At 37.9% G+C, this 11,676-nt stretch overlaps 2 protein-coding genes across 4 annotated transcripts in view; one reads left to right on the plus strand and one right to left on the minus strand.

Annotated features, from left to right (window-relative positions):
• Nucleotides 1–6,439, plus strand: part of plekhh2 (pleckstrin homology domain containing, family H (with MyTH4 domain) member 2) — a 41,944-nt gene extending 35,505 nt beyond the window's left edge. For 2 of the 3 annotated variants that reach the window (XM_055170931.2, XM_055170933.2), the window contains exons 26-30: nt 1,586–1,731; nt 1,823–1,952; nt 3,149–3,235; nt 3,331–3,474; nt 4,243–6,438. In XM_055170931.2, coding sequence (XP_055026906.2) covers nt 1,586–1,731; nt 1,823–1,952; nt 3,149–3,235; nt 3,331–3,474; nt 4,243–4,428 — 693 coding nt within the window. In that variant the 3' untranslated portion in view covers nt 4,429–6,438. Of the gene's footprint in view, nt 1–1,585; nt 1,732–1,822; nt 1,953–3,148; nt 3,236–3,330; nt 3,475–4,242 lie in introns of all 3 variants that reach the window. The other variant, XM_055170932.2, reaches the window with a different exon arrangement.
• Nucleotides 6,440–8,670: 2,231 nt separating this feature from the next.
• Nucleotides 8,671–11,304, minus strand: epcam (epithelial cell adhesion molecule). The gene is made up of 10 exons (XM_055171045.2): nt 11,158–11,304; nt 10,943–11,012; nt 10,540–10,641; nt 10,206–10,464; nt 10,002–10,067; nt 9,662–9,725; nt 9,472–9,570; nt 9,193–9,390; nt 9,061–9,105; nt 8,671–8,977 (listed from the first exon to the last, which is right to left on the minus strand). Exons 2-10 carry the CDS (start codon nt 10,998–11,000, stop codon nt 8,951–8,953), a joined length of 918 nt encoding a protein of 305 aa, XP_055027020.1. The 5' UTR covers nt 11,001–11,012; nt 11,158–11,304; the 3' UTR covers nt 8,671–8,950.
• Between the last annotated feature and the right edge of the window lie 372 nt (nt 11,305–11,676).

An 11,676-nucleotide genomic window follows, 5' to 3' on the forward strand; every position in this document is an offset into this window, starting at 1 on the left:
GGGGCACAAAATAAAACGTGATTTTTTTAAGCGGATATAAAATGAGAAATATATTGTATGGCAGAAGAGCACTTAGTTTGCAGCACTTCGACCTCGGCGCGCAGTAACATCATCACTTCTGACTACTCCCCCTCTCGCTCAAACTTCCGTCAATATTACTATCCGCTTAAAGGTGCCCTTCCTCAGCCGTTTTTATTGTTTTATACTGTTGTCTGAGGTCTACTCATGACGTTTGCATGGTTTTTACATCCAAAAACATTAAAAGCAATAAGTAATAGGCCATTTTGTACCCTGGTTTTGAGGCTGGTTAGAGAGTGATCCGTTTTGATGGGTGGCCGCATTGACGACTTGGAAGTAAACGCCCACTGCCATGACTGGATAACAGTTTTTCGAAGTCAAACTAACTTTCAATACTTAAGACACAGTGTCTTTCTTACACACACACATTTTATCATAAACCCTTTCGACACACATGCGCATGTCTTTTATCGTAAACCCTTTGCGCACGCACGCACACACACACACACGTCTTTTATCATAAACCCTTTTGATGCGCGTGTAGCAGCGCACACACACACACGTGTCTTTTACCGTAAACCCTTTTGACGCCCGTGTAGCAGCGCGCGCACGAACACATAGTACTAAAGTGTTTTACTCACACACATACACACACACACGCGTCTTTTTATCATAAACCCTGTCAGCGCGTGTGCAAAATGATTTCGCGTCCCTCGGAAGAGAAGTCACCGGCCGCCACTGTGACGCATAGTGCTAAAGTGTTTTTCTCACATAAGCTGCGCCATTCTGTCCGGATCCAATATTGATGGAGGAGCATTGCTTTTTAATCGCAGTCTCTCTTTAAATCCAGCGTTCTTCTGGACATCCAAACATGTAGCAACTGTTATGATTCCCTCGTTAAATAGGAATGACGTCTTTCGACGAAAAACAATGGCCCGAATACGGTACGGTTGACGTTTAGCCATCCTTGCTGTAACTTGTTATGAAAACTAACTCAACTACACGTAATATGTGGGCACGGTCTCAAGTTGGAGAGCTCATGAATAGTAATGACCTCGATCAGTTCCACGTCACACTGATCAGCTTTTCTACTTGACCTGATTTCTCAGCTTATTTCTTTTCATTGGCTAGAGCTGACAGAGGAGGTAGAAGTTAATTTTCACATTCACGACACAACGCAAACACATATGGACCTAACACATATCAAAAAATACAAGTAAACGTTTTTTTGTGGAAAGGCCCCTTTAAAAAATCGCCACATTTTATTTTGTGCCACCATACTTACTGGTGTAATAGGGAAAACATGGAAGTGTTTGGTGGCTTTTAAATTCAGTTTGGATCCTAAGGAATAAATGGGGCTAAACTAAATGTTAAAACATTCACAACTAACTTATTCTGTACAAAGAATAAGTGCACGGATTGAATAAGGATAGGTATGTATTAATTTGTCTAAGTTGAGGTAAGAACATAGTAAAATATTGAAAAACGGTGCTGTTTTCCTTTAAGTATATTATAAAAAAATGTATGGAAACACTTAGCAGCATGCTTTTGCATTTGTGTCACACAGGTGGAGTTTGGGGACTTTGAACGTCCATTTTCTAGTCCGGGTGGTTCGGGAACCGGACAGACTAAGTCTAAGCAAACCCTGAAGCAAGTTTTTGAGCGCTTCTTCCCAAAGCATTATAGACACGCCTGTACTGAAGAGCAGATGGGGTATGTACAATATGCCTCCAGTGACAAACTATAATATGGACACAGTCGATCTGTTTGTAGATGATACTTACTGATGTTATTATAATCACAGGCATTTAATGCAGAGGCTGTCCACCCGCTGGGCATCTCTGAGGGGTCGAAGTTCCTCTGAGTGCATACGAATCTACCTGACCGTAGCTCGGAAGTGGGCATTGTTTGGAGCGAAACTATTTGAGGCTGAGGTGAGATTTAAAGATACGTTACTTGATAATGATCTTTACCATACAGATTACAGTGTTGTCAAAACAATCCCCATTCACATGGACCCACAATGCATGCCAGGCCAGTAGTTACCAGCTCACCAGTAGATGCCACTAAAATTTACAAACACCACATTTAAAAGTTGGTGTTTTTTGGCCCCCAAAATGCCATTGTCATGTAAATGAACAGCTAAATGAATAAAAAGTTTTTCGCCTTTAGTTAAAGGAATAGTCTACTCATTTTCAATATTAAAATATGTTATTACCTTAACTAAGAATTGTTGATACATCCCTCTATCATCTGTGTGCGTGCACATAGGCGCTGGAGTGCGCTGCGACACTTCGATAGCATTTAGCTTAGCCCCATTCATTCAATGGTACCAATCAGAGATAAAGTTAGAAGTGACCAAACACATCAACGTTTTTCCTATTTAAGACAAGTAGTTATACGAGCAAGTTTGGTGGTACAAAATAAAACATAGCGCTTTTCTAAGCGGATTTAAAAGAGGAGCTACATTTTATGGCGTAATAGCACTTTTGGGAGTACTTTGACTCGGCGCAGTAACACCCTCCCTCTCCCATTATGAGAGTGAGAAGGGGAGAGGACTTTTCAGGGGAGTCGAAGTACTCCCAAAAGTGCTATTACGCCATACAATATAGTTCCTTTTTTAAATCCGCTTAGAAAAGCGCTACGTTTTATTTTGTACCACCAAACTTGCTCGTATAACTACTCGTCTTAAATAGGAAAAACGTTGATGTGTTTGGTCACTTCTAACTTTATCTCTAAATGGTACCATTGAATGAATGGGGCTAAGCTAAATGCTATCGAAGCGTCGCAGCGCGCTCCAGCGCTTACGTGCACGCACACAGATGATAGAGGGATGTATCAACAATTCTTAGTTAAGGTAATAACATATTTTAATATTGAAAATGAGTAGACTATTCCTTTAAAAACAATGTTTTATGCGCATATGAATAAAAAAACGAACTGTACTTCCAGCTTTAGTCTTATTTTGAGGTGAAGTACGTTTTCTTCTTGCAAGACTTTTTGAATGATTTTTGAGTGCAGGTCAACTGCTTCAATTGAATCAATTAACTAAAAATAAATTCACAACAATAGACACTTTTATTTCCAACTATTATTTACTTAGTAACTAAAGTTTGGTCCTGTACTGTAGCCTGTTTCTCCAATTCTGCAACACAACACGCGTGTTTGGCTGGCAGTACATGAAAATGGAGTTAGCGTACTGGAGTTCAACTCAATAGTAAGTGAACATGGTGGTCTATAATCTTTCGCATTATTCAAATTGAGTATTTGAAATGTTATTAAAGAGCGACGTTGACCTTCTCTGTTATCTAGAAAGTTCTAGCATCTTACCCTCATAAAAACATTGTGACGTTTGGAGCGTCCGCTCAGGACTTCATGCTGGTAGTAGCTCTGGGATCTGGGACATCCAAAGACAAGCCCACAGAGAAACATTTGTTTGCTATGGACACCTCTAAGGTAAGTACAGCATACTGCTTTCACAAATATTTAACCCTTATGTGTTGTTGGGGCCATTTTTGTTATTTTAATATGGCCACAACTTTCTCTGTGTTTCAGCAAATGGATTGATTTTTGGTGACAAATCTTATATTTACACATATTTTTTTTTAAATGCTTTGAAATTTTTCAAAAACTTAACAATATACCGTGGGCAAATTTACTACCCTTACATGTTGTTAGCGGCCGAAAAATGACCACTAAATTAAACTGCTGTAAAATGTACTGGATTGTTTTTTTTGTTGTTGTTGTTTTTGCATAAATCTGTTAATCAACCTCAGTACTGATCAAAACTACCAAATGTTTACAAAAATTCCTTGATTGTAACTCTTTCATTGCCAAATTTAAAAGTGGTGTCACTGATTTGGGAGAAAAAACACACAAAATGACAGATTTTCAATATAAAAAGTGATTGTGGACTGGATTTTCTTTTACCTTTTTCACAGTCTTGGGCATGCCAAAGATAAGTAAAAACATTGGCTTTAATGCATTTAATAGTTTTTGTGCAGCATCAGATTTTATTTTTTTCTCCCTCATTTATTGTTTGTGGCCATTTTTGCCCCATTGACTTCCATTATAACAAAATTTTTTGATTGCAGAGCCATGACACCTTATTATCATGCATTTTTGATTCTTTGTGGTTTTACCTTTTGCAAAGAGGTAAAATTGCATTGATGTTACAAAACAGAGTACAATACTATAGCACTTCTTTGTTTTCCTGTTGTTTAGCTTCGAGACCTGTCACTGCTCATAGCCAGCTATGTTAACAGCGCCCAACAGCAAAAATCGGCAGCCCACCATCTATCTGCTCCAGCCTTGATGCTCGCCCAGTCTGGAGAGCTGAAGAGCAAAGAATCAAGAAGCAAATCTCCACCAGCGGCCGGCAGACCCAGCAAAGCCCCCACCTTGCTTTAATACACACACACTGGTGGAGTTTTGGTGTTCTCACGGCTTTGTCTCCATCGGTGCCGGGTGCAGTAGTACTGTAAGTACACTGCCCGGGGGTTCAGACATTTTTGGGGTTCTCCCAGTCTTTGGAGGTTGGCCTCCTAGAAATTCCCACAATGCACTCCAAAGATCAGTGTAGGGCTGGGCGATACTGACCAAAATTCATGTATCGGTCATTTTGGGTTTGAATGGAGATACGATAAATATCTGCGTTTTCTATGAGGTGGAATAAAGGTCTACATGCAAGTCGAAGCTTCATGTGAGATATTATAATTTTTTTTATTATTAAAAGATAAGGTTTTTCTCCCTGTTTGGAAATATACAGCTGTACAACATGTGAGGTGCTTGTGTCTGACATCAGTGTACATTTCTGCCACAACTTCTGTTGCAAAGCAGGTCGTATTAGATCATATCGATATAGGCGGTATTGTCTCATCCCAAACTCAATATACTGCCCAGCCCTAGATCAGTGTGCTTTGTCTGCTCAGTATATTTACATAATGGAAATGACATCATATTATTTAGTCTTCCGAAATTACAGATGCATTTTTATAATGAAGCTGTGTATTTTAACAGCTACACCAAATATTGATGTATGACAATGAAGTATGTCAGTTTTTATGGATTTTTATGTAACAAGAAGGTTGATTCTTGTTAGATTCTCAATACAAAGTTTATTTCAATATTAAATCTTAAATTTAAGGCAGTACATTAAACACTACCTTCATAAATATATTTTACTATTTAAATATATTCTGTCTACTTTGCAATAATAAAATAAGATTTTTTTTAATTATGCTAATGTGAATAATGTTTTTAAGCATTGGATATTTATATGGGTGAAATTTGACTCCCATGGGGCAGGTTCCACGTGATTCACCCAAATGTACAACATTATATAAAAATTCAAATAGATGAACTAGTTTACTAATGCCTGAGGCAAGTAATATGAACTCAAAACACTAACCAAACACATTTCTTTTATCATATTTAGTACACTTAATCTACTGTATACTTTTTTTTAGAGTTAACTCAACTCTTGTGATCAGGACTGAGCAGTGCTTTAGTTTAAGCTCCCATTTCTACGGGCCATTGAATTATCATGTTCATGTGTAGAGTAAAAACACGATGGGATTACGATAAAATTGGAAGTCTGTTGTAACCTTTCATTATTTAACCTCCCGGCATTCCCACGTTCCATGGAATATCGTCACATTCATGTACAGGCATGTAGAGTGAGAACGTGATAGAATTGTGATGAAACCGGAAGTTTGTTGTAATCTAAACTGTCAGGTTTAAAATACTTATGAACCTTAACAAAACCAGACACACTCAGACCACGAATGGGGTGTATAATATTCTGCAGGGAGAACCCAGATTGAGATGTTTCATCAGGAAATTAGGACTGTATTTATTTAGTTTTTAATCACTGGTTCACTCCGTTCATTCCGAAGGTCGAACCTCACAGACTTTCATAATTGCAAAAACATCACACATTTTGCTAAGTCTATAAAAAAGGATTGACTACATTCTACTAAGATAGTAACTTGATGATGCAGTAATCAAAGGTCATATGATAACAAAAGAACATTCTACATACTTTTTCACCTTGGCAGGTTTTCTCTGAGTAGCTAGTAAGACAATATGGTTCTAAGCAAATGATTGTACATTCATAAATCTAAGACAAGGATTATACATTCATAAATGGTAACATAAAATATTCAAATATGTAATAAGAAATACATTTACTCCAACATAAACAGATGCTTGTGATGTGATACGATCCTTACAAAATGGCTGGAGTGTACTTAACTAAGTTACATATGTTGGTTTGTTTGTTAGAAAATGGACCTTCTAATAGATGATGTCAACAAAAATGTATTTATTTAATTATTTTATATTTTAAATAATAAACATTTAACATGCTATCAAAATGAAAGTGTATCATTTTTATTAAATACATATTGGCGCATGAGAAAGTACTTTAGTGACCTGATTATAGTGATGTGCATACAGATTATATTTAATGATGTCAATATTTATAATTGATAGTGAGAGGTTTTACTGTAGCTCCCGTATTTAAGCTTAGCTCTTAATGTTTGTTTGGTTATCTAATTTATTTATAGTCTTATCCTGCGAGCTTTTTTGTATATTACTCAAATGTATGTTTTGTGTTGGTTCTCATGTGTCCTGCTAGTTTCCAATCAACTGGAATTAAACAACAGGTGTTTATTTCCCGTTCCCCTTATTCTTTAATTTGGAGAAGTGCACTTTGTTCCTCTGACAGATTTAATGAACTTCAACAATACATTACACTGAATCAGATCTGTTTTATGAATTACTCTGGTATGTTGTACGAAAGCATTTGCCCTACAGTTCAGACGGTAACCAAACAAGTTTAGTCATCCGTTGATCTCTTTCTGTATCTGTGCTAACCAGCAGCACTGACTCATAAAAGCAAAAATGCAGAGTGGGGACTTACACATGTAAACATGATCTCAATACAGAATAACTCTGTACAAAGAGTGTTTTTGTGTATGTTATGGGTAACACATTACAGTAAAGTTATTAATCATAGTTCATGTTTATTTTAACAATTAACCAAGTAATGTATTGTATTTGTCAAATCAAAATCAAAAAGTTATATACAGGCTTGGTTTTACAGACAAGGCTTAGCTAAAGTCAGGACTATGCCTTAGTTAAATTATGATGTTTAGGCATCTTTAGGAAAAAATGTTGCTGGTGTGTATCTTGAGACAAATCAATGGCACTGGCTTATTTTAAAATCTGTCAATCCAAGTTATTTCCAGTTGAGATGGCCCAAATATGTTTTGGTCTGGGACTAGCCTTAAGCCTTGTTTGTAAAAATCAAAGGTTAATAGTTTATAAATAAGTGTACTGTGTTGTTATTATACAACCTACAGGTTTTGCTTTACTGTCTATAATCATAGTCACTCTATAGGTTGGAGTATCGTCGATAGCGCGCACCGAAACACAGATGAGAAATGTCCTTTCCTACCATGACCCACACTCATCTGATAGGCTTTGTCATCCAGTCCCTCCTTTTTTGCCATGGAAACACAAAGACTATGTGACTACCGACTCAGGTGCTAGTGCGGTTGGGGGAGGGCTAAACGTGATCCACCCAAACCTGTCCGAACTAGTCTGAGATACAAATGCTTCGGGCACTTCTGGGAAAAACACTGGATAAACTCATCAACAAAGCGATGAGAAAAAGACCCAGCGAACAAAATAAGGGAGTGCCAACTGAGCTGTCAGGATTTTTCTGGTGAAACATCACGATGGACTAAAATATACTTTAAAGCACTTAAGGCCAAATATTTGCCCCATTTAATCGCCTACTTCCATAAATGCTTGTAGTATATGAATCACAGATACCTGACGAAAACATACCCATTGAAAATTCCCATTCATTTAGTGAGGGAATGCATTATATAAGTTACCAAGTAGTTGGTCATTCATTAATGTCTACCTTAAAATATGACACTTCAACCTGAAAGTTTCAGAGCAAACAGTTTACAAAAGGTGGTTGCAATTTTCTTTAGACCTGTGCTTTAGTCATAGCATGATTGTGACATTGTTGTTGCCCGAAACTCGAGCAACAGGTCTAACCTGTATTACAAAGAACTAATGCACTCGACTCTAGTATAATTATTAGTCCTATTCTGTGCACTGGTACGGTGAGTAGCTTTGTTAATGAACACCTTTGTCCAAGAAATGGTTAAAGAATAAAAAAACCATTCACAGGTTTGAAAAAGGGTAAAGACTAGATAGGAAAGTAAAAAAGGTGATGTTACATATTAAATCTAATGGAAAAGAGCAACACTTAAAAATCTACCACGAGTATTAATATAACCTTGACCTGCACAGGCCAAACTTTGTGAAACGTTAAGATGTACACAATAATTTGGTAACGTAAAAGATTAACAAGCAAAACCTACTCGGCCTGAACTGAGCTTTCACCATACAAGTAAACCTTATTCAAATCTTTGTGGTAAAAAAAACAGGTGTGGCTCCAACATTCCCTGCTTGCTTCAGTTGAAAGAAAAGACATCACTAGACTGTCTGCATTTCAAAGGGTATTAATTCATACTTTGAATGGTGTGCAGTAAACTAGAAATACCAAATGGTATACACACACAAAAACAAAGACAAAATCCTGAAGTACTTCAATAGACAAAGACGAAATTTAACACAAAACAACTTTTATTAAAAACAAACTTACAAGTTAAAACACAAACTGTACAGTTAAAATATTGATCCAATTGAAGAGCCCTCATTAAATAGCAAAACAGTAACACGCCATTTAAAAACAGTAACAGTGAAAGTCCATTTAAAAACTCTGCACGTAACAGACTTATTTTCCCCTATATGAAAAGGTTACAAGCAAAAATGTACAGCAGGTCTATGCATCAGCGCAGGAAACGTCCCAGTGCTGGACTCAAGTAGTTGATGGTTGAATACAAGCTCAAGACATGGTCTCCATCTCTCTGGCCTGCAAACAAACAAAAATTAACATCTACCATTCACCATTTTGAATAATTGGATAAATCGCCTGAAAGTAGAAGGAAAACCAACCTGTGCTTTGCTGTACTTGGCCTTGTTTTGTCGATTGAGGAAGAACTAGAGAACAGAGAGGAACCATTGTTAGACTTAAACAGAAGTGCATTTTAAATGACAATAACAAATCGCAAGCATTCGAGTGCTTACCAGAACAAGAAGTCCTGCGATGACAATCACGCTGACCACCACAATAACAGCAATTACACCGCCGGTCAGCTTCTTCATGGTGAATGTGGGTGGCACTGCATCTACATAGTACACCAGGACGTTTTCCATGGACACCTTTTTTCCCTCAACACTGACCTCGAAGGGTGTACCTTTACTGTACAGGGGCAGAACTTTGATCTGTAAAACAATGGCAAAACATGAAATACAAAACGTTAAAACCCAAGCATTAAATTGTGAACTGCAGCCAGTGATACTTACATCCTTCTCCATGTAATAGGAAATGAGGGACAGGTCTAGAGTCTTATCATCCTTCTTTTTTTCAACATCCACAACAATACGTCGGCCATCTTTGTCATACTGGAGAAAGAAAGCGATGTTAGAGCCTGTAGATATGCAGTTAACTGGGTGCATTTGCAAGGGTGATATTTTAAACAAGCACTTTTTATACCTGAACTTCTTTCACGAATCCCTTATCCAACTGGTAACGTTCCTGGAAAGCATTTTCGATACCACTGCAAGGGAGGAGAAAAAGGACAATCACTTTTTTGCAATGCTTTGGCCCACCAGCAAAACCCAAGATATTACTTAATTCATGAATTTGTATAAAGAGTTACTAATTGTTCAAATCTGCATGATTTCAGTGGAACACAAATGGACATTCTTAATACAAAAAAGCCACCATGGAATTCAGACATTAAATATGACCTTGTATGTTTCACTGAAAGCCAGATTTGAAACTAGATGGCTACCAAGTTTTAGTTACTACTTATTTAAAATTATTAACATACGTTCTGAGCTTGGTGGCATCCAAAGCTCCATCTACTTCTTTGTGCTTCATTTCAAGACGAACCCAACTGAAAGACAGACAAGGCAGTGTCAAACCATTTTTAGTTCCCAAAACACTTCCTACAAACAACCGCACACCTTAAACCACACAACTCTGGGTGTGCCAGGCAAGATTTGTATTTTGTTGGCAAAAAAAGAATACTCACTAGGTCTCCACAGGTTCACACTTGATGCTTTTTTCTCCTTTATCACTTCTGCGTACACCGGCACTGTTGACGCACCAGCACTCCTCGGTGCCGTTACACTGCTTAGCCTTGAACTTTCCATCATTCTCACATTCTGGGTCATAGATGCCATCATTGTCAACAAACGCAGTCTCGACTGGCTTGCCACCAATTGATCGAGTGCTCTGGCCTGTCCTGGCACGATGCATTTCCGCTTTCATCAGGTAGCACTTGGGAATTACTGTGGGGGGACACTGAACTTTAGTACACGTCCAAAAAAAGCTAGATCCGTGTTAAAACGATTAGGGAAACTTACACTTTGAACAGTCAATATTCTGGCTGAGATCCACACCAAGCGCAAGCTTGCAAGTGCACGGAGTACCATCACACACCGCCCATTTCATAGTCGGACATTCACCTGTGTAAGTAGATTGAGATGAATTACTTTAAGCAAACGGTCAGTCGATTTAACAAGCTGTATTTGTTGGACAAGCAGGTGTTGTAAGTACACACAACCAGCCCGCAGAGAGTCCAACCCATCCCCCTACATACTGAACCACACCCAGGATCTCATTGTTTTGTTTGCTTCCCAACTATTTTGCTTAACAATAATAAATAAAAACTTGCTTATCGCTTATAGACACTTATAATCACTTGCCATATAAAGCATTAAATAACTTTAAACAAAAAAAAGTTATTAAAAAAAATGAAATACTTACATTGTGAGGCAACCAGACCCACAAACGTTACAACAAGCAGGGCGATTAAAATCTTCATCGTGGATATTAACTAGAAAAAACAAAGCAAATGGTTTTGGTGTTAAAATCACTCCGTTCGTAAGATTTGCGCGCGCGCACACACCGTGAACTCCGCAATCGACAAAACACGCACTGTTTAGTCTTTATTATCAGGCTTAAACTCGATGTCCTCTTACCCAAAACAGTCCTGAAAAGACGAATAAAATCCAACCAAAGCAATAGTTCGACACTGCTGAGCTTATTCCTGAAGGCAATCCGCCAAACGACTGATCTAAACTCAGCACAGGTGGCAAATTATGTATACCTGCTTGAGGAAAGTGACGTCAGGTGGACTCAGGGTGTGGGCGGGGTTAACTCGCACACAGTCTCACCTTTTTTTCCTCTCGGACCATATTTGGTAGAAGCATGTGACGCATCGAAATTCTCTTACTCCATTTTGTAAATGTAAACCACTAAACATTTTCGATTGAAATACATCACATGCAAATTGTGATACCTGTCAGGTGAAACTGCAGGAAACTGTGTGTAGGTGTTTACCGGTGACACACAAACACTTTACTGAAAGTGAAAATGGCAATCTGCTGTGACAAAGTATCATTTTATTTGTACATGGAGCCAAAGCCGTAACCATACATTAAACACTTGGGGGACTAAAACATTCAGGGGGATGTTATTAAATTAAAAACATCAAGTAT

Source organism: Misgurnus anguillicaudatus, chromosome 11 (assembly GCF_027580225.2).
Source record: "Misgurnus anguillicaudatus chromosome 11, ASM2758022v2, whole genome shotgun sequence".
Classification (NCBI taxonomy): domain Eukaryota; kingdom Metazoa; phylum Chordata; class Actinopteri; order Cypriniformes; family Cobitidae; genus Misgurnus; species Misgurnus anguillicaudatus.